The 23567-nt window shown below is 46.8% G+C and overlaps 1 protein-coding gene across 5 annotated transcripts; it reads left to right on the top strand.

Moving 5' to 3' along the window:
* Window positions 1–1435: 1435 nt before the first annotated feature.
* LOC109878758 (lysine-specific demethylase 3B) lies at window positions 1436–21083 on the top strand. Of its 5 annotated transcripts, none has more exons than XM_031789890.1 (24): window positions 1436–1940; window positions 3339–3512; window positions 4385–4498; window positions 4600–4705; window positions 5289–5413; window positions 5606–5674; window positions 5810–6502; window positions 6611–7913; window positions 8405–8612; window positions 8763–8977; window positions 9320–9472; window positions 9712–9819; window positions 10126–10253; window positions 11404–11719; window positions 11875–12137; window positions 12334–12600; window positions 15916–16087; window positions 16165–16386; window positions 16569–16688; window positions 17568–17591; window positions 18613–18752; window positions 19540–19716; window positions 19947–20081; window positions 20267–21083. In XM_031789890.1, the coding sequence occupies exons 1-24, from the start codon at window positions 1731–1733 to the stop codon at window positions 20345–20347; spliced, it is 5523 nt and encodes a 1840-aa protein (XP_031645750.1). In that variant the 5' UTR covers window positions 1436–1730; the 3' UTR covers window positions 20348–21083. The 5 variants fall into 5 exon arrangements, with proteins under 5 accessions (XP_031645750.1, XP_031645753.1, XP_031645749.1 ...); XM_031789893.1 differs by having other exon boundaries at window positions 1436–1895; window positions 11401–11719; window positions 20267–21081; XM_031789889.1 differs by having other exon boundaries at window positions 11401–11719; window positions 20267–21081.
* Window positions 21084–23567: the final 2484 nt, after the last annotated feature.

Genomic DNA, 23567 nt, shown 5'->3' with positions numbered 1-23567 from the left:
CAAATCAAATTTGATTTAAAACTGCTAAATGTTCTCTGCACACCATGACAAAATGTGTAGAACTGCATGAAATAAGCTTTAATCCGCAAAATGTTCTATCTGCCAACAAGAGGGGTGTCAACGGTTCATGTCATGGACAGTACTTGTACCCATAGAAATAGACAGGGTGCGAGATGTTCCCCAATGCTAGGATGGGGGCCTGATCGGAAAAAGTTTGGGAACCCCTGTTGTAGATGACTATTTCAAATCTACAAATCAAATCAAATCTGATTTGTCACATGTGCCGAATACAACAGGTTCACCTTACAGTGAAGTGCTTACTTACAAACCAACAATGCAGTTTTAAGAAGAAAAAAAAGTATATATATATATATAAAACAAATAATTAAGGAGCAGCAATAAAATAACAGTAGCGAGGCTATAAACAGTGGGTTCCAGTGCAGGGGCACCGGTTAGTCAAGGTAATATGTACATATACTGTAGGTAGAGGTAAAGTGACTATGCATGCATAATAAGAGAGAGCAGAAGCAAACAAATGGGGGGTAGGGTGGGGACAATGCAAATAGTCTGGGTAGCCATTTAATGAACAGTTCCAGAGTCTTATGGCTTGGGGGTAGAAGCTGTTAAGAAGCCTTTTGAGCTAGATTTGGCGCTCCGTCACTGCTTTCCGTGCAGTAGAAGAGAGAACAGTCTATGAGAAGTGGCTGGAGTCCATGGCCATTTTTAGGGCTTTCCTCTGACATCGCCTGGTATAGAGGTCCTGGGTGGCAGGAAGCTTGGCCCCAGTACTGGGCCGTACGCACTACCCTCTATAGTACCTTGCTCGGAAGCCGAGCAGTTGCCATACCAGGCAATGCTCTCGATGCTCTCGATGGTGCAGCTGTAGAACTTTTTGAGGATCTGAGGACCCATGCCAAATCTTTTCAGTCTCAAGGGGGAATAGGCCAACTGGTAAAACCCCACACTAAAATGCATGTGGTAGACTGTGAAACAGATTGACAGATTTACAGTTTGTGGATTAAGGAGAGCAAAAGGTTAAAAAAAAATGACTGCTTCTAAACACTGTGTGTCTGTATACCGCATCTCTGTTGTGTCCAGACAGAAATAATTTTGGTCAGGAAAAAATAAATACAATCTTTTGATTTACGTTTTAGGCTAAATTGATTTTTTCTCACCAGATATCCAGACACGTTGGCTGCGTTTATAAAGGCAGCAAACTTCGGATCTTTTTTCCCACTAATTGGTCTTTTGACCAATCACATCAGATTTTACGCATCAGTTATTTTTTAGAGCTGATCTGATTTGTCAAAATACAATTATTGAAAAAAATATCACAATTGGGCTGGCGGTGTGAACTCAGCATTTTACTTGGCATTATTCCAGATGAAACAGGTTATGTGTAGTGCCTGATATGAACCAGCATGAGTCGCTGTCGCAATTCACACGCTTGCTATCGCCGCAGTGGAGCCTTGTACGAGGAGTGCGTTTGATTGTTGAGAGCCTCAATGGCGGATAGAGCGGGACAGTAGCTTTGAGGACAATAACATCTCGGTACTTCTCTATTTGTGGCGTGACTTGATCGGCCGCGCATGCAGCAAAGTTGCGGTAGTTGAGGCTTAAATCTGTCACATAGGCGGATATAACCTGACTAGCTAGCTAAGTGCATCGGAGTTCTCAGCAGAAATACAGAGAAGGAAGTTTATATTACAATTCATGGTGGCTAGTTAAATATGGGGGACTCTCTTGAACTGATTGGGAAGCGACTTCTACTGCTCCTCAGCGATGGAAGGTCCGCAGCCGGACCCGAAGCGGAGCAGTCCACTTGGACTCGCGACTGGCTCCGGGGAACCGTCCGGGCTGTCAGCGTCATAGGTTTGGCCAGCCCAGGGGTAGAGGTGAGCGGAGGAGAGGCGACAACAACAGCAGCTGCGGGGCTGACGGTCAGTGTTTACATGTGAATAAAGGCAGCTGACGTTACCTAACAAGCTAATAACCTGACTACGTATTTAACTAAACTGATTTAAGCAGAATAATTCAAATGTCGCCGGTTGTCTGGGCTTTGCTGATATTATCTAGCTACTAAAATATAGGCAATGGGGGCCGCTGTGTTTCGCTTGCCTGATAGCAGCGGCCTCCATAATTTATCCCGATGATTTTGGGCCTTTGACATATTTTGTTCCCAACTTGTTATCTAGCTAACCAACTTTAGCATAGTATCCAGAATTAAAATCATGTGCCATAGCCTCATTAAAATTTTAATGTCAGTCTAATAGGTTTGCATGCTTTAAATAACCAAATGTCGGCTAGATTATTGTTTGGGAAGATGTAGCTAACGTTAGGCCGAACAGTAGTTTTAGCCGGTGTAATTTGTTGATGCATGCATTATCTTGCATGATTTGATGACAAAGCAAGGCATGCACCAAAGCAATTGCCAAAATCCAGATTTTTAGAAAGGGACTGGTGTTGCATGGAGTAGTTAATCCAGATTATGCGATTTTCAAGGAAGTCTCCAGGACCATTCTTAGAAAAAAGGTGCAGATGGTTGCTACCGACACCTCAATGCTCTCCACTCAGCCCCTGCTCTTGCTCTTGTTTCTGTTATGTGTCTACTGTCTTTGGGGTGGGCTGGTTGATGTAACTGGCTGTAAATGTGGTTTTGTTTTTGCATGGACTAGCCTCTGTTTGTATCGATCATCATAATTAACACCAATTATTCTCTGCAGCTTCTCAGGTCTTGGTAGGAGGGCACTCTTCAAGGCACAGCAGTTGTTGATCCTCTCACAGATCCACACAATTAAAATCCAATAGACTGTACTATTTGGCTTTGTATGCAGAGTGAGTCAGCAAGTTACACATTTAAAATGGGCTTTTGCTTACAACTATATATTGCCCCTTGAGTAAAGCATTAACCCATATAAATGCAATCCATTGTTACATTGTAATCCTCATCAATAAAGTTGCTCTAGACTACTAATTGACATGAGGGGTTAATGAGAAAGGGAGACTGGTTTGGAATTGACAAGCCTATTTGTAATGATTGACCTGTCTTCCTGATAGAAATGGCCTTGCTTAGACTTAGAGGAGTAGATGGGCTGTGTTTGTGAGCCAGTGCTGCCTGGGCTCTGCTGACTATGACCCTACCAAGGCCTGTCCTGCTGTCTGTCTGTAGCCTGCCTGCCTTTGGCTTCTGTTTTCCCATCAACCAAATACTGTGTTTGTCTTACCTCTGCTATTTTGAAAATGGCCTCTGAACCTAGCCTAAGTTAATATAGCTAGTCTAACAGAAATGCACCACTCTCCCACCATTTTTCCCCTCCATTTTCTCCCCCATCCTGTAGGTGTTTGTGGAGTTTGAGGACTGTGCGTGGCGCAGGCGCTCCTGGGTACAGGTGTATGGGGAGGAGGTGAGAGCTGTACTGGTAGAGAGTGCCATTGTCTGGGCTAACTGCAGTCAGCCCAACCAGAACCACCCTGCAGCTGGAGTAACCTCTGGGACAGCCTGGCCAGCTTTGGTGAGTAGCAACCTCACTGGGTTAGGATTGACCTAATCTCTCCTGGAAAGATTATGGGTGTAAACTGAGAGAATCAGTCAGGAATGAATAGGATGTGCAGGGTAAGAGGAATTATTGTTCTCTTTGCGCATTATTTTTGCTACGATGGTCTCTTGTGAATACACCCCAGATCATGCTGATGCTTAGCTCATCATGTTATCGCCACAACAGGATTTGGTAAACCCTAATTCTCAGTTAACCCAGAAATAAAGACTCACATAATGGGTCAGCTGGTCGAATTTCAATTCTGGGCCCAAACATGTTAAGAGAATGAGGAGTTCATGTCTCTCTTTGCACTTTTATGGGCCGAATGTCCTCTCTCCTTCCGAAATATGCTAATGCCTGCAAAATTGTAATCTGTCCAAATAACCAGAGATGAAACACCAAAACTACTGTTTCTATTGGACATATTCCGGTGAATGCCCCTGGTGGAGGAGGGTATTGGGTCATGGTTAGTTCACAGAGGGTGTATGTAATATGTATGCGCTCTCCTCTCACCAAACCTTGCTGGCTCCCTAAGGCACACCTGCACCTTGAAGTGAGGCCAGACCAGCTGGTGGAAATGAAATGGTCCTAGCAGGGGATGTTTTTAGGTCCTGTTAGATTTACACAAGAAGAAGAAGACAGCACACACACACCAACCTGCTGCTCTTTTCTATCGTACAGTTCAACATGGACCCTTTCATGGTTTTCCAGATGATAATATCATTAGCGATATCAAACACTCATTATCCAGCCACTCCACCATTTAAACCAGATGGGAATGTTATATAATATCTCACCCTTCAAATGTAGTGGCTCCTGTCCTAGCAATGTTCCTCTTCCCCTGCTAGGCATTCCGGTGTCTAGTGGACCGTGTGGGTCTGGGTTCCCTGGTCCCAGTGGAGTTCTTTGGGAGCAGAACCCTGGACTTCCTCCCTGACGGGAATTCACTCCAGAGATTTGAGGTGGGCTTACATTGCTCAAAGTCGTGTGTGTCAACTTTCATCTGATGTGTGTATTATACACTGAGTGTGTTATCACTGTCTCATGGTCTTTCCCTTTGTAGACAGCGAAAGACGTGAGGCACTCTCTCCTACTGGAGCAGCCTTCTCTGCAGGCTGCAGTTTCCAGCTGGCACAGTGACTTTGAGCTGCAGGAGATCCTCAGGAAGGGTGAGTCTATTAGACTATGGAATGACTAGAAACCTATTGTACAATGACCTGTGTATGGTGCACTTTGACTTTCCTCCTGCTTTCATGCTCACCCATGTTCTCCTACACTGCACTCCTCAATATGTTTCTTTGCTAGCCTCTACTCTTCAATACTGGGCTTGGCTAGCCTCTACTCTTCAATACTGGTCTTGGCTAGCCTCTACTCTTCAATACTGGGCTTTGCTAGCCTCTACGCTTCAATACTGGGCTTTGCTAGCCTCTACGCTTCAATACTGGGCTTTGCTAGCCTCTACCCTTAAATACTGGGCTTTGCTAGCCTCTACTCTTCAATACTGGGCTTTGCTAGGCTCTACTCTTCAATACTGGGCTTTGCTAGGCTCTACTCTTCAATACTGGGCTTGGCTAGTCTCTACTCTTCAATATGGTTCTTGGCTAGTCTCTACTCTTCAATACGGTTCTTAGCTAGTCTCTACTCTTCAGTACTGTTCTCTCTTCCCACTTTTCAGTCCCACCATAATATCCTTCTGGCACACTGCTCTAGGTGTAGGAGACTTTAACCCTTGTCCTGCTGGTGTGTCTCCAGGCTCCTACACCGTCCAGGGCCGGAAGGTTCAGGTGTACCAGTGTGAGTTTGAGGAGCACTGGGCCCTGGGCTTGGTCTCTCGGCACGACCCCAAATCACACATCATGGAGATCACCATGGACCAGGTACACACACACACACACACACTGCCTGGATTTGCTTTTACTATTCCCTCTTTGGATGTGTTGTTAATGTAACAGATGTGTTGATAGTAGTTAGCTATGTGTTGATAGTAGTTAGCTACGTGCTGTTAATGTAACAGATGTGTTGATAGTAGTTAGCTACGTGCTGTTAATGTGCCAGATGTGGTTTTCTAGGGAGAGGAGACTCAGGTGGTGGATCCCCGGGTAATACATGTGATGCTGGCTGAAGATCACTTTGATGAGGTAAGTTGGATGAAGGATACAGTCCCATTCCTCTCGTCTAGCTTTTGTTTTAAAGGATTACATTTTTTGGTTGACTTGGGTAATTGTTCTGCACACCCTTATCTAATCCCTTTACATTGATCTCTCCTCGGTCAGAAAGGGAAGAATGCTCGACGGAGGAAGGAGAGCGACGGAGGGAAGGGCGAGAGCGGCCGTAGACGGAGGACAGCCTCGGAGGGCGAGGAGGACATGACCCTGAAGCGCTTTAAGGGTTCGGGAGAGGGAGCCGCAGATGGACAGAATGGGAGCGGCTCCACCAAGGCCTCTGAAGAGGGGATGGTGACATGGGGAGCAGAGTTAGCAGCAGGAGGAGGACGCAGAGTGAACAGCAGTTCCTCTGAAGTCACACAGGTTTACGCCTCCCCGAACAGCACTTCCTCCCAGATGGACCAATCAAACACTCCGCCTCGCTACACCAAGGAGAACGGACGTGCCCTCTCCACACAAGACAGACAGGGGTCTGCTGACTCCACCACCACAGCTACCCCCACTCCACCCCCCCTCAAACAAGCCCCCTCCCCCTTCTCCAACACCTCCTTCCCCTCTCTGGGCCAGATGCCCAGCCTGGTCCCTGGAGCTTTGGCCCCAAAGCCCTCCCCAGCAGGACCCACCCTAGAAAGAGAAGAGCCATCCCAGTCTACCAACCCCAAGATGGCTGCCCTAGTCTCCCCAGGCCCGGTGACCATCTCATCCCCATCTCAAGCCAGTGCCCCCAGCATGGCTGTCTCTGCCTCCCTTGGCTTCAGCCCCAAACCCCCTGTCTGGAAAGCAACAACCAACCAGTCGGAGGTGAGTTAGTAACACTTTACATGACCTTGGTCTTATACCTTTCATAGTAATTACTAACCATCATTGTTCTGTCACTAATATCCTGTATTTCTTCCTCCTGCTCTTCAGGGCTCTAAGACTCCCATCCTGGCTGCGGCTGGGTTCCGGCTTCCCCAGTCCAAGCCTGCTGGGGCTTCCGTGTTCGGAGAGGTGAGCTCCAAGACCAGCGCTTCCTCCAACACACCATCAGCCTCCCAGGACTCCTCTAGACCCTTCGGATTTGCCTTTGGAGGCACCAAGAACAACAAGGCCCAACCGCAGCAGCAAGACCAGAACTTATTCTTCCAGTGTATGACGGGTCAGAAGACTGGCCAGAACCCTGGTGGTCTGAACCAGACTCCAGGTCAGAGCCAGTCTAAAGACACCAACTACTTCACAGCAGTGTCAGAGAGCTTGAGTAAGAAGCCTCCTAGCCTGTTCAAGCCCTCCGTTCTGGCCCCGGCATCAGCTGGCCTGTTTAGCTCAGCTACAGCTTCTCTCAAAGAGCAGTCCAAAGTGCCTGAGACCCAATCGGCAGGCAACGGAGTGCTCAACAAGAATTTTGCAGGGGACAAACTCTCACCTTCCTTCAGCAGTGGCTCTGGGGGGATGAGGTGTTCTGGTCTGGTCATGGGGGCGATGGACACCCCAGCTCTGTGTGGTGCTAACAACAGGAGTGGCACTAACGGTGTCGTGGTGGGCGGCTTCGGCACCAAGACAGACAGCCACCAGAACCTGTTCCTCCAGGGCTCCAAAGAGCCCTCCAACCCCTTCCTGGCATACGGGGAGAAGCTCTCCCACAGTCCCTTCAGTGGCAAACCAGCCCCTCTGGAGCCTGAGACCCTGGGCCCGTCTTCAGCTTCGGAGAGCAAATCCAACCTGTTCACCATGGTCGAGCTGCCCAAGGGCATTCTGTCTTCCCCCTTCGTCTCCCTCTCAGCTGCCGCTGCCTCCAGTTCTTCCTCCCCAGCCCCTGGCTTCACCCAGAGGCCCCAGTCAGTCACCTCCTCCAAGCCCAAGGAGAGTTCCTCCACAGGAGATCAGGGCTCCTCAGCTGAGGGTGGTTCTCTGGATGACCGACCCAGCTCCACCTCAGGCTTCCCCATGTTTGGGAGTGCAGTCGCTGGCGGGAGTGGTGAGAATGCACCCATGCCTTTTGACCAGGGCCAGGCCCAAAATTTTGCCCTGGAGGAGCGATGTCAGGCATCTAAACGTGACTCTGACTCCAGCGACAACAGCGACCTGTCGGACCTAAGTGAGACAGAGGAGGGTCTGGAGAGGGGCCATGCACCTGGGGGCCTCGTGGGGCCCGTCAAGGAGGGAGCCATGCTGCTGCAGAAGGGTAAAGGGCCCGGGGTGGCCAAGAGCCGGCCACGCAACAAGCCCTTCAAAGGTAAGACCTGGAGCCTCAGGATATTAGCAGTATGTAAATGAGATTCTCCATCATGCGCGTAACATGTCAGTCATCAATATCATTCCATTTTGGTCAGGATCATGAAACATTAATAGGTAGACTCAGAGAAATGATGTTGCCACGAGCAGCACCGCAGATATTGAGATGAGCGAGATAAGACTTCACTGACACACAGTCTCACACAGTATCTGTGCGCGGGATCGCTTCATCGTTTTGAGTGTTAGCCAGGGAACCAAAACGGCAGAGGAGTAGAGCCTCCCGCTTCAACGCTCTTAGTTGTTGTGGAAATTGACCCACTATGATGTTTACTTTCTGCATCTACGTCATATCGCTGAGTCTACCTTTTAACAAGATTGATGGTAAAGCTGTTGTTTGGACTACCCCTTTCTGCACTCATAAATAGGTTGTCATTGCATAGTTTTGTAGCCCTTCATGATGTAAGGTACTCTCTGGTCCTTTGTGTCATCCAGTGGGCCAGTCAGTGCTGAAGGACGTGACTAAGGTGCGTCGTCTGAAGCAGTCAGGAGAGTCGTTCCTGCAGGACGGCTCCTGTATCAACGTGGCGCCTCACCTCCACAAGTGTCGCGAGTGTCGCATGGAGCGCTACAGGAAGTACCGGGAGCAGGAGCCTGACGACGACGACCCCAACGTGGCCTGTCGCTTCTTCCACTTCCGCAGGTACATGTGTGTATGAGAGATGGGTTGTGAGGTATATCCTCTTCTATGTAATGCTACAATAAGGAATATCAGTCATTTCATCAACCACCATCATCTCAAACGTTTTCTACACACTCGTCTGCACTCATCAAACCTTTTCCCCCTACCCAGGCTGGCATTCACGCGTAAGGGCATTCTGCGTGTGGAGGGCTTCCTGAGCCCCCAGCAGAGCGATGCCATGGCCATGGGACTGTGGCTTCCCTCGCCATCCGTACAGGAGGGCCTGGACCTGGACACCTCCAAGTACATTCTGGCCAACGTGGGAGACCAGTTCTGTCAGCTCGTCATGTCTGAGAAGGAGGCCATGATGATGGTTGAGCCACACCGTGAGTAGTCTGACACGTGTTCAGTGTGTGTGAGTGTGTGTAGCCATGTATTTTTAATGTTGGTCTGTGTTTGTCTCATTATTTTCTCCCCATCACTTCTTTATTGTTCAAACCAAGATCTCTGTGACGGTTGACATGACTGGGCAGGCACACTGCTGCACTGGATTCACTAGGAAGCAAACGGGGAGAGACCTACCTGAATTTGTGCAATTGAAACTCTCGTTTTCCGTTGCAAAGTGTTTTGCTACAGTGTGCATTAATAAATAAACCCCTGCTGTTTTGCATTGGTTTCAGTGAGGTGACTTGTGCTTACCTTGTGTCTGTCTGTCTCCTCTTCTACAGAGAAAGTGGCATGGAAGCGTGCGGTGCGCGGTGTCAGGGAGATGTGCGACGTATGTGAGACCACCGTCTTCAACATCCACTGGGTCTGCAGGAAGTGTGGCTTCGGGGTGTGCCTGGACTGCTACCGGCAACGCAGGAACCGCCCTATGGAGGGTGAGTCAGAATTACATCCTGGAGTCTTTATAACATTTTGCATTGTGGATTGTAGGATCTCTATGGTGACTCCACACACAGGGACGGACTGGGGCATGGTATTGTCCAGTTCGACTACGTACAGTGATTGGCCTGGACTGCTCTTTCTTTCAGTGATTATGTTTTTGAAGAAGTGAAGATTGAGCTGAAGGGAGTGTGTGTGTATAAATTAATCTTCCATCACATGTTTTGTCTCTCAGAGGTGGACGAGGGGCCTGATGACGAGGTGTTCTCCTGGTTGAAGTGTGTAAAGGGCCAGAGACACGAGCCTCAGAACCTCATGCCCACACAGATCATACCTGGAACTGGTAACATCATCATAACTATAGGAGCTTTGAACTAGGGTCTGGAGTATTTCCTGCTTCGGGTCCATAAATGTTTTTTAGAATAAGACTACTGATCTAGGATCAGTTTTTCCCTTTTATGAATCAGATTATTATGGACAGGGAGGACCTGATCCTAGATCAGCATTCCTTCTCTAATATGCTTTGTGCATACGGGCCCATGTCACATTGTCTGGAAAAACTCCCAGCCTGAACTTGACATCCAACATGTGTTGTATCTTTCTCATTAATTCATCCCATGTTGACTTCTCTCTGTACTCTCTCCCACAGCTCTCTATAACATAGGGGATATGGTGCACTCAGCCAGGGGCAAATGGGGCATCAAGGCAAACTGCCCCTGCACCAGCCGGCACCACAGGCCCCTAGTGCGCCCTAGCGCCCCCAATGGCATCTCACAGGTGCTGCATCTTTGTTTTTTTGAATGTTGTACCAATAGACAGAATATGTATAACATTTATACATCACATTCGGAAAGTATTCAGACCCCTTTACTTTTTCCACATTTTGTAGCGTTAAAGACTTATTGTAAAATGGATTTACTTACATTTTCCTCACCAATCTACACCCAATTTCCCATAATGACAAAGTGAAAACAGGTTTTTAGAAATGTTTGCAAAGTTATAAAAAAAAATACCACACGAAACATACTTTATTTACATAAGTATTCAGACCCTTTGCTATGAGACTTGAAATTGAGCTCAGGTGCATCCTGTTTCTATTGATCATCCTTGATGTTGCGACAACTTGAATGGAGTCCACCTGTGGTAAATTCAATTGATTGGACATGATTTGGAAAGGCACACCTGTCTATATAAGGTCCAACAGTTGAAAGTGCATGTCAGAGCAGAAACCAAGAAATGAGATCAAAGGATGTGTCTGTAGAGCTCCTAGACAGGATTGTGACGAGGCACAGATCTGGGGAAGGGTACCAAAAAATGTCTGCAGCATTGAAGGTCCCCAAGAACAGTGGTCTCCATCATTCATAAATGGAAGAAGTTTGGAACCACCAAGACTCTTCCTAGAGCTGGCAGCCTTGCCAAACTCAGCGATCAGAGAAGAATGGCCAGACGGAAGCAACTCCTCAGTAAAAGGCACATGACACCCCGCTTGGAGTTTGCCAAAAGGCACCTAAAGGACCCTCCGATCATGAGAAACAAGATTCTCTGGTCTGATGAAACCAAGATTGAAATCTTTGGCCTGAATGCTAAGTGTCACGTCTGGAGGAAACATGGCACCATCCCTACGGTGACTCATGGTGGTGGCAGCTTAATGCTGTGGGGATGTTTTTTCAGCGGCAGGGACATATGAAATATGAACGGAGCAAAGTCCAGAGATCCTTGATTAAAACCTGCTCCAGAGCGCACAGGACCTCAGACAATTTCATCCATTTTAGAATAAGGCTGTAGCAAAATGTGGGAAAAGTCTAGGGGTCTGAATACTTTCCAAAAGCACTGTACATAGTTCTCACTTGTTTTACATGTTGGTTATCATGGGGCATTATTAGTATACAGTATAATGCTAATATTTCCTTTTTTGATGTCCCAGCAGTCTGCTGTCTCTTCCAGCACGGGGAGCAGTGGTAGTGGACCAATCACAGGTGGCGGGGGTCCAGCGGGTTCAACCACTCCTAAGCCAGAGGGGGCGGAGATGACAGTGGTCAAAACAGAGCCTACTTCCACCACAACGTCAGAAGGGGGAGGAGGGGTTGATACTAATGGGGCCAACCATACCAGCGCCACCCCAAACCCTGCCCAGACCCCCACCCCCAAAGACCCTCGCCCCTCCACGGGTGAGGGAAACTCCACCGCCTTGCACTGGTTGGCAGACCTTGCCACTCAGAAAGCCAAGGTGGAGGACCCAAAAGGTGACTCCATCTTATCTCTCTGTACTCTCAGTTCTACGTCATATTCTGGACGGTACTCTCAACATTTATTGTACATGTGTTTAATATGAGATGATCTGTGAGGTATCTAACCATCTTCTAACGTTGTTTGTCTCCTCTCCTGTCCACCCCTCCAGATTCTGGGTCGATGCGCTCTGTGATGGGCCGGGACACACGCTCTCCCTTCGGCCTGGACTCGTTCAGCGCCCTGTCCAAGCCTTCGTCTTCCTCCTCCAGTCCTAAACTGTTCAACAGCCTGCTGCTGGGCTCCAACAACAGCCAGCCCAAACCAGAGGGCTCCAGCCTCCGAGACCTGCTCAACTCTGGACCCGGGAGGCTCCCCCAGGGCCCCGGAGACTCTGGAGTAACCTTCCCATCTGTCTTCTCCACCTCAGTAGCTGTGAGTGTCTGTCAGCTTACCACAGTAACTAAGATCATTCAGAATGCTCATATTAAAGGGGCATTCCAGAATTCATAGAATCTACACAGAGTTCTAGTTTGTGTCCCAAATGGCACCCTATGCCCTATATTGTGCACTATTTTGGCCAGAGCCCTAGGGCCCTAGACTGCATGTCTAACCCCTCCTCCTCCATCAGGGGGACAAGTTGAAGGGCAGCCTGCCTAACTTCCTGGACCATATCATCGCCTCGGTGGTGGAGACCAAGAAGGCGGAGGGCCGTCGTTTGGGGGAGGGCGGCAGTGAGCTAGGCGGGATTGGCCGTAGGGACGGGGTTATGGGCCTCAGCGTGCTAGACCCCCACACCTCCCACTCCTGGCTCTGTGACGGACGCCTGCTCTGCCTGCAGGACCCCTCCAACACCAACAACTGGAAGATCTTCAGAGAGTGTTGGAAACAGGGCCAGGTGAGAGAGACCTTTCTGGGGGGGGTAGAGAAGAGTTTGTAGTAATATGGTGTGTGTAATATGTAGTAGTGATGCACCGATATGACATTTTTGGAGACATATATATATATTACAGTGGGGCAAAAAAGTATTTTGTCAGCCACCAATTGTGCAAGTTCTCCCACTTAAAAAGATGAGAGGCCTGTAATTTTCATCATAGGTACACTTCAACTATGACAAACAAAATGAGAAAAAAAAATCCAGAAAATCACATTGTAGGATTTTTTATGAATTTATTTGCAAATTATTGTGGAAGATAAGTATTTGGTCAATAACAAAAGTTTATCTCAATACTTTGTTATATACCCGTTGTTGGCAATGAAAGAGGTCAAATGTTTTCTGTAAGTCTTCACAAGGTTTTCACACACTGTTGCTGGTATTTTGGCCCATTCCTCCATGCAGATGTCCTCTAGAGCAGTGATGTTTTGGGGCTGTTGCTGGGCAACACGGACTTTCAACTCCCTCCAAAGATTTTCTATGGGGTTGAGATCTGGAGACTTGAAATGCTTCTTACGAAGCCACTCCTTCGTTGCCCGGGCGGTGTGTTTGGGATCATTGTCATGCTGAAAGACCCAGCCACGTTTCATCTTCAATGCCCTTGCTGGTGGAAGGAGGTTTTCACTAAAAATTTCACGATACATGGCCCCATTCATTCTTTCCTTTACACGGATCAGTCGTCCTGGTCCCTTTGCAGAAAAACAGCCACAAAGCATGATGTTTCCACCCCCATGCTTCACAGTAGGTATGGTGTTCTTTGGATGCAACTCAGCATTCTTTGTCCTCCAAACACGACGAGTTGAGTTTTTTTACCAAAAAGTTATATTTTGGTTTCATCTGACCATATGACATTCTCCCAATCTTCTTCTGGATCATCCAAATGCTCTCTAGCAAACTTCAGACGGGCCTGGACATGTACTGGCTTATGCAGGGGGACACATCTGGCACTGCAGGATTTGAGTCCCTGGCGGCGTAGTGTGTTACTGATGGTAGGCTTTGTTACTTTGGTCCCAGCTCTCTGCAGGTCATTCTCTAGGTCCCCCGTGTGGTTCTGGAACTTTTGCTCACCGTTCTTGTGATCATTTTGACCCCACGGGGTGAGATCTTGCGTGGAGCCTCAGATCGAGGGAGATTATCAGTGGTCTTGTATGTCTTCCATTTCCTAATAATTGCTCCCACAGTTGATTTCTTCAAACCAAGCTGCTTACCTATTGCAGATTCAGTCTTCCCAGCCTGGTGCAGGTCTACAATTTTGTTTCTAGTGTCCTTTGACAGCTCTTTGGTCTTGGCCATAATGGAGTTTGGAGTGTGACTGTTTGAGGTTGTGGACATTTGTCTTTTATACTGATAACAAGTTCAAACAGGTGCCATTATATCAGGTAACGAGTGGAGGACAGAGGAGCCTCTTAAAGAAGAAGTTACAGGTCTGTGAGAGCCAGAAATCTTGCTTGTTTTTAGGTGACCAAATACTTATTTTCCACCACAATTTGCAAATCAATGCATTAAAAATCCTACAATGTGATTTTCTTGATTGTTTTCGTCTCATTTTGTCTGTCATAGTTGAAGTGTACCTATGATGAAAATTACAGGCCTCTCATCTTTTTAAGTGGGAGAACTTGCACAATTGGTGGCTGACTAAATACTTTTTGCCCCACTGTATGTAGTATTGGTGGTGTTAGTAGTAGTGATGGTGTGAGTATGTGGTGATGGTGTGAGTAATATGTGGTGGTAGTATTGATGGTGGTGGTGTGAGTAATATGTGGTGGTGGTAGTAGTATTGATGGTGGTGTGAGTAATATGTAGGTATTGGTGGTGTGAGTAATATGTAGTAGTGATGGTGTGAGTACTATGTGGTAGTAGTCGTGTGAGTTATGTGGTGGTAGTAGTATTGATGGTGATGGTGGTAGTAGTATTGATGGTGGTGGTGTGAGTAATATGTGGTGGTAGTAGAATTGATGGTGGAAGTAGTATTGGTGGTGTGAGTAATATGTGGTGGTGTGTCATACTACCTCATGCAGCGTGACACATCTCCTTTCGCAAAGTTGATCAGGCTGTTGATTTGTGGCCTGTGGAATGCTGTCCCACTCCTTCAATGGCTGTGCAAAATTTCTGGATATTGGTGGGAACTGGAACACGCTGTCGTACATGCTCAATTGATGTATGGTGATTTATGGGACATTGTCAGCTTCCAGGTATTGTGTACAGATCCTTGCGACATGGGGCCGTGCATTATCATGCTGAAACATGAGGTAATGGTGGCGGATGAAGGACCTCACGATCTCATCACGGTATCTGTTCATTCAAATTGCCATCGATAAAATGCATTTGTGTTGGCTGTCCATAGCTTATGCCTGCCTATCATAACCCTACTCTGTTCACAGCGTTGAAATCCGCAAACCTCTCACCCACACAATGCCATACATGTCCCCATACATGCCATCTGCTTGGTACCATTAAAACCGGGAAGACCACACTTCTCCAGCATGCCAGTGGCCATCGATGTGGAGCATTTGCCCTCTGAAGTCGGTTACGATGCCAAACCGTAGTCTGGCCAAGAACCTTGTGAACAATGTTAACTCGAAATGACACAGCGACAAGGTTCCAATTTAACAAAGTTTACTATACCGTATGAACACCCTCAAAGGTCGCCATTACACTCAAGGCTAGGTCCATCAACGACTAGACTTCCTGCGCATGCGCACTCTTGACTGAGTGATAGCCCTGTAATAACAGAAATATTGGGATACTTAAAACATGAACTTAACAGACAACGAGCATGCAGATGAGCTTCCCTGTGAAGGTTCCAAATTCTCTAAAATGATGTTGGAGGCAGCTTATGGTAGAGAAATGAACATTTTAGGTTCTCTGGCAACAGCTCTGGTGGACATTCCTGCAGTCTGCATGCCAATGGGACGCATCTTCAAAATTTGAGACATATGTGGCATTGTGTTCTGTGACAACTGCACATTTTACAGTGGTGTTTTATTGTCCCCAGCACAAGGTGCACCTGTGTAATGATCATGCTGTTGAATAATTTTCTTGATATGCCACACCTGTTAGGTGGATGAATTATCTTGGCAAAATGAGAAATTGTCACTAACAGGGATGTACACATAAGAGGTTTTTGTGGGTATGGTGTTATTTTATTTCAAAGAGCAAAGGAGACTCACTTCGGCAATATGTACATTGTTACGCCATGCCATGTAATAGATTAGTTGGGGAGGGGGATGTGCAGTGTGAGAGAAGCTGGTTGTTTGAACCCTTCCCCCCCCCCTCTAGCCGGTGCTGGTGTCTGGTATCCATAAGCGTCTGAAGGGGGCTCTGTGGCGGCCTGAGGCCTTCAGCGAGGAGTTTGGGGACCAGGATGTTGACCTGGTCAACTGTCGGAACTGTGCCATCATCTCTGACGTCAAGGTTCGAGACTTCTGGGACGGCTTCCAGATCATCTCCAGTAAGTAACAGGATCATTAATTCGTTCATCCATTTATTCACTGACTCATTCACTCACTAATTTCTCTCTCTTTCCAGAGCGTCTGAAGGGTAGTGATGGTCAGCCCATGGTTTTGAAGCTGAAGGACTGGCCTCCTGGAGAAGACTTCAGAGACATGATGCCCACACGGTTTGATGACCTAATGGACAACCTCCCCCTCCCAGAGTACACTAAGAGAGACGGCCGTCTGAACCTGGCCTCCCGCCTGCCCAACTTCTTTGTCAGGCCAGACCTGGGGCCTAAGATGTATAATGCCTATGGTGAGAGAAACCCGACAGACTAACACTGGGATCCCATAGCTGGTCAATAGATGGCTAGTTAGCAGTAGGTCCGATGGCAGCATCTCTGATTTTGGTCTCTCCTTCTTTCCATTTATCACAACCCCCTCCCATCTCTTTCTCGCCACTATCATCCGGCTTTGTCCTGTCTTCCTCCCTCTCAGGTCTGATGGAGACAGAAGACCGGAGTGTTGGCACCACCAACCTGCATCTGGACGTGTCTGATGCCGTCAACGTTATGGTGTACGTGGGCATCCCTGAGGGAGAGGGAGACCACGTCAAGGGTGAGTAGGACCAACCCACACAGTGAGGTAGAACACACAGCAGAGCAGACACATTACAGCATTGACGTACATTGCGCTATACAATGTAAGTGTTAGCATGGCTAGCAATTTAGCACAAGTGTCCATTTCTTACTAAGTGCATTTCTATATCAAACCGCTATATCACACTGCTACTCACACACAGACATCAGCACCTCCATCCAGCAACACTTTTCTGTATGGTACGTTAATGGTTGTCCTGGGATCTTTGTCCTTGGACAGTCATGCTTTTATTCCATCTAATGCCGCACTATCTTTGGGTTTGTTGCATTGTTTTTCAGGAGTTTCATTACGACAGATTTAAACACCTTACATCTAAAGAAAGTGTCCCAAAAAAATAAAAAATGTATTTAAAAAAAAAGGGCCGAAAATATTTGGAATAATATTAAAACCAGTCCTGTATAATTGTGTTTGAGAAGCTCCCAAATATTCTAAAGGAATGTCGATAGGTTGACCAAGATCAAATACTGTCCCATTGAACTAAGAAAAGGAAGCCATTCCTCAGCATTGAGACAGAACAATGGTGTAAATGTTCCATTTTAGCCTGTCGTCAGGCACTCCTGTGGCCTCTCCCAGGTTTCCCACCCTGTGCCTGTATCCACAAAGCATCTCCGGTGTTCTGATCTATATAATCATTATGATCTAAAAGGCAAAACTGATCCTAAATCGGCACTCGTACTCTGAGATGCTTTGTGGATATGGACCCTGGACTATATCACTGGAGGCCTCTGACAAGCCCAATGGGAGTTGCCCCCCCCATGCATCAATGGACAGGATTCTGGTAGAAAGACCCTCCCATGGGTCTCACATGTTGATTGTGTGAACATTTGTTGTTCACAGAGATGGATATCGCTGGATGTAAAGGTCTGTGCAATTTTATACCATTGTCACCTCTTTAGCATGGCCTTCTTGACTAACACCCCCCTTTTCTCTCCTCCTCTACTCCCCCATCCCATGTCCTTTCCCACATGGGGTCGGGGCCAGAACACTACAGGGGTGCATCAATTTAAAAGCCTTTGTGGTTTATCTGTGGTCTGAGTTGGGTCTTTCTATGGTCTTCTACCCTGTGTAGACCTTCATTAACCCTCGGATAGCCAGAGTCAAACTCTGTTTAAATCCTTTAAACACAACTTATTATTGTTAATGTTTTACGCTAGTAGATTTTTCATGTTTTGCATCTTATGTTGTCTGGGGTGACGGGTGTTCTGGCTTTGACTGTTGGAGATGGGCATCTAGAGATGCCTAGCCTGGAGGAAAGTCTGAGCAAATAAACTCACACGCATTTAGTCCCGCCCATCTCTCCCTCGCCCACTTGCAGGCAACTTGTCCTATGGCCCTGGGGGTCATTTGTCCTATGGCCCTGGGGGTCATTTGTCCAAGTGACCAGAAAGTGAAAAATACATGTAGTTCCACTAGTGTAATGTTTTAGTCCCGTTCCTCATTAGCCATCTGAATGTTTTCTTGATTAGTAATATATAAGAAACTCTGTCTCAAATGGCTTAGCAAGGAAGGTACAGTTCCCCTGCCAGCTCAGTGTCCATCTGATTCTGGATGATGACTCCGCACTTAACCTGACTGCATTTTGAAAGACACCCTATTTCCCATGTGCTGCACTACTTTTGACCAGGGCCACATACTGTTATGATCAAAATGGGGTACTATTCGGGGGAATAGAGTGTCCCTTTGAGATGGCGCCTCATGATTCTGACATAGTGAAGCAGCACTTCTCCAAGTTAGAACGTGTAGTGTTTTCTCTCCTGTGCCCACAACCTCAGGATGTCAATGTGTGATGTTTAGTTTCTTCTTTCCTCCATCCTTCCCTAAGAGTTCATGCTCACTCTGAGACTGCCCATGTTTGCTCATCTCTGTTTGTTTGGTCCTGCAGAGGTGATGACCACCATCGAGGAGGGTGATGTGGATGAGATGACCAAGAGGAGGGTGTATGAGGCCAAGGAGAAGCCCGGGGCACTCTGGCACATCTACTCTGCCAAGGACGCCGAGAAGATCCGCGAGCTTCTCCGCAAGGTCAGGGTTCACAATCACCACATTCATTGTAATGTATATCTGCACATTCATCTTCAGGCAATGCATTATATCTGGGAAATTTTCAGGGAAGAAACTAAAATGGTTGTTTGGCCTTTTTTTTGTAGTTCTACTGTTCCCATGAGAAATGTGATTTTAGTATAAATCTACAGGAGGCTCTCTCTCCAGGAACAGGGTTGGAATATAAACCTACAGGAGGCTAGCTCTCCAGGAACAGGGTTGGAGTAAAAACCTACAGGAGGCTAGCTCTCCAGGAACAGGGTTGGAATATAAACCTACAGGAGGCTCTCTCTCCAGGAACAGGGTTGGAATATAAACCTACTGGAGGCTAGCTCTCCAGGAACAGGGTTAGAGTGGACCTACAGGATGGTTGGAGAGCCCTGATATAGGAAATTGTGTGTCCTAAATGGCACCCTATGTCTCTGATATAGCATGTTACTTAAGCAATAAGGCCCGAGGAGATGTGATATATGGCCAATATACCATGGCTAAGGGCTGTTCTTAGCCTTTAGCCGTGGTATATTGGCATAAATTCCAAACCCCCAAGGTGCCTTATTGCTATTATAAACTGGTTACCAATGTAATTAGAGCAGTAAATATGTTTTGTCATACCTGTGGTATACGGTCTGATATGACTGCTGTCAACCAATCACCACTCAGGGCTCGAACCACCCAGTTAATAATATCCTTTACCATTAGTGTCAATATGCTTTACCATTAGTGTGTCTCCCCCCCCCCCCCCCCCCCCCCCCCCCCCCGACTGTGTCAGGTGGGTGAGGAGCAGGGCCAGGAGAATCCGCCGGACCATGACCCTATCCACGACCAGAGCTGGTACCTGGACGGGGTGCTGCGCAGGAGGCTGTATGAGGAGTATGGTGTGCAGGGCTGGGCCATCGTACAGTTCCTGGGAGACGCAGTCTTCATTCCTGCCGGGGCTCCCCACCAGGTGGGTACTAGGGGAAACGCTGGACGTAACAGGGGAGGTTTGATAGACGTTTTGGGTTGTTTAATGGTTACATAGGGACAGAGGGTACACTTGTGGTTTTCCTTTTGCTGTATAATATTTATACTCTTGCTTCTCTCATACACACACACACACACACACACGTTCTCTCTGTCACGACACCTCTCACACACCTTTCACGCTACCCTCTTGTCTCCTGGCTGTCCCCCCAGGTCCATAACCTGTACAGCTGTATCAAGGTGGCGGAGGACTTTGTGTCTCCTGAGCATGTGAAGCACTGTTTCAGACTGACCCAGGAGTTCAGACACCTGTCCACCACACACTCCAACCACGAGGACAAGCTGCAGGTACACTTTGTCTGCCTCCCGAATGGTAGCCTATGTAGTGCACTACTTTTGACTAGGGCTCTGCTCAAAAGTAGAGCACTAACTATGCCGCCACAAATGTATAGGTCATTGCTGTGAGAAGGTTTGAATTGATTATCAATCAGCTAAACAATCAGTAACGTATTGTTGTAATCTCTGTTCTCTAGGTGAAGAACATCATCTACCATGCCGTAAAGGACGCTGTGGGGACACTGAGGGCCCACGAACCCAAGCTAGCACGCTCTTAGAGCCCTCCACACACAATCTGCAGTGACAGAATAGAGTAGGTGTGCAGGGGGGGGGGGGGGTGATGTGCTCACACAACTGTTATTTTTGTTGGGGGGGGGTCTATAGTCATTGCTGTTATGACATGCTCTACACGACTTAGTTGTTTTCCAATTTACTTCTGATCAACTCTGTATTTAAGGTCAGAGCGGGTCCTGTTTGTGTGTGGAAGAGAAGGGGAGCATGTGATGTGAGCTGACGTGCCGTTAGAGGGAGTTCAGCTTCTGTGTAGCGTCTGACTAAATGTGAGCACTGGGCTGTTATTTTTTTGCGATAACCGTTCACCTGTTTTTGTAGATAATTTTTTAAAATCTGTTTTCCTTCCACCTTCAGTGGTGGAATTGGGACATTTGAAAGAAACAAGCATTGAAGGAAACTAGACCAAAAGGTTGTATTTTTGTTGTCTTTCTTTTCAATTAAAAGCAAGGACTTTTTTGGGGGGGGGGGGGGGGGGGGTGTAATTCAAATTGTCTTTGAATGCTTGACAGAGTTGCTTAGAGAAACGTCTCCATTGGTTTGGTCACATGTTGTCCAAGGTTTGAATAGATTAACTGCAGACTTCAAAACGTTGTACAAGAATCACGATTCCAACTGAACAGAAACAACTGGCCGTTAAGTGTATCAATATATATATATATATATATTAATGATATTAGCAGTCTGTTTTGATTTTTCAAAATAAAGTTGACAAAAAATACAATTGATTTGTGTCTTAATTTCAGCTGGTTCATACAACTGTCATTTATTGCTGAACACCAACTGTGAACACGTCATCACATCGTAATGCTTATGGATCAATAGGGGGAATATAACGAAAAAGGAGAGCTCTGTTTCTGCATAAATCTGATGTTTATTATTATGTTTCGGTGTAATCTCCTTCATCAGGGCCTTCGATAGGAAAGGGTGGGAGGCATCTATAAGCCTATAGCCAAGGGAATGTCCCACTCGCCATGTCAATAAATGCAATCTGTTAACAATACATCCATATAAGTCAACATGATTTACCCCACCCACTGAGCACAAGACCACAACATTTAACCAAAAAGACAGTCTTTTGCTCATAGGCCATGTTTTTATGCCTCCTCGCTATCACCTGCCTGATTCTGAATTAAAGGGGCTGCATGGTCAATCTGACCACTGCATTGGCCATGCAGCATTTACGGTGATACAGCCTCTGCAGAAGTCGGCATTCATACTTATTGCGCTTCGTGGAGCAGCGCAGAGCTATTGTCAAGGGAGTTTGCGTTTTATACAGGATCTCCCGCCCCCACCTACTGTCAACCAATCATGTCAATGTGGAACTATACAGAGCCATCCACATTGTTTGAAAATTCCAGAGGTGCACAGCGTTGTGCAATTGTGTCACTCTCCATATGGAGCCTCCGACCACATTTTTGGATCAAGCATAAATTGGATTTTCAAAAGTGGATGGCAGAAACGGTGCAGGCAGAGGCTCTTGTACCCTCCCACTGAAGTCTCTATTCCCGGAGAACAAGACACTGCATAATGGAATATCTAGTATTTTCACATGCAAATAATGTGGTCCTAATTAATTGACTAAACCCTGAACAGCTGTTTTCTATCACATAGAATATGATTTAACAGAATCAGTTACAATGCCCAGAGATTATTATTAAATGTTGAACTCAATCCCCTAAAGAACAAAATACATATTACCTTGCCATATTATTAGGAGGAAATGAAGACAAACAGAAGCTGTGGCTGCTGCCTTGTGCCTGCCAATCATTTGTATTTGCACTAGATGACTGATAGGGGGCGCTGTTTTGAAGCCAGCGTGCCTCCAATCTGGCACGCCACTGAAAATGTTTGTGGAAGCTATCGAAATACACTGCTCAAAAAAATAAAGGGAACACTTAAACAACACAATGTAACTCCAAGTCAATCACACTTCTGTGAAATCAAACTGTCCACTTAGGAAGCAACACTGATTGACACATTTCACATGCTGTTGTGCAAATGGAATAGACAACCGGTGGAAATTATAGGCAATTAGCAAGACACCCCCAATAAAGGAGTGGTTCTGCAGGTGGTAACCACAGACCACTGCTCAGTTCCTATGCTTCCTGGCTGATGTTTTGGTCACTTTTGAAGCCTGACTGCCATTAGGTACCGAGATGAGATCCTCAGAACCCTTGTGAGACCATATGCTGGTGCGGTTGGCCCTGGGTTCCTCCTAATGCAAGACAATGCTAGACCTCATGTGGCTGGAGTGTGTCTGCAGTTCCTGCAAGAGGAAGGCATTGATGCTATGGACTGGCCTGCCCGTTCCCCAGACCTGAATCCAATTGAGCACATCTGGGACATCATGTCTCGCTCCATCCACCAACGCCACGTTGCACCACAGCCTGTCCAGGAGTTGGCGGATGCTTTAGTCCAGGTCTGGGAGGAGATCCCTCAGGAGACCATCCGCCACCTCATCGGGAGCACTGAGCCTCATTTTGACTTACATCAAAGTTGGATCAGCCTGTAGTGTGGTTTTCCACTTTAATTTTGAGTGATCAATTTGATTTCCATTGATAATTTGTGTGATTTTTTTGTCAGCACATTCAACTATGTAAAGAAAAAAGTATTTAATAAGAATATTTCATTCATTCAGATCTAGGATGTGTTATTTTAGTGATCCCTTTATTTTTTTGAGCAGTGTATATTGTCTACATTTGTTTTGGCCACATTTATACTGAACAAAAATATAAATGCAACAATTTCAAAGATTTGACTGAGTTACAGTTTATATAAATCAGTCAAATGTAAAATTCATTAGGCCCCAAACAATGGATTTCTCCTGACTGGGCAGGGGTGCAGCTATGTGTGGGCCTTGGAGAGCATAGGCCCACCCACTGGGGAGCTAGGCCCAGCCAATCAATTAGTTAAAACACTTTTTTTTTTTTACAGACAAATACCCCTCAGCACCCCACTTCAGACGATCCCGCAGGTGAAGAAGCCGGATGTCGAGGTCCTGGGCTGGCGTGGTTACGTAGTCTGCGGTTGCGAGACCGGTTGGACATACTGCCAAATTCTCTAAAACGACATTGGAGGCAGCTTATGGTAGAGAAATTCAAATATAATTATCTGGCAACAGCTCTGGTGGACATTCCTGCAGTCAGCATGCCCTCAACTTGATTCATCTGTGGCATTGTGTGACAAAACGGCACATTTTAAAGT

Source organism: Oncorhynchus kisutch, linkage group LG15 (genome assembly GCF_002021735.2).
Source record: "Oncorhynchus kisutch isolate 150728-3 linkage group LG15, Okis_V2, whole genome shotgun sequence".
NCBI lineage: Eukaryota > Metazoa > Chordata > Actinopteri > Salmoniformes > Salmonidae > Oncorhynchus > Oncorhynchus kisutch.
Note: the sequence above shows the minus strand (reverse complement) of the source record. Positions and strands in the feature narration are given on the sequence as shown.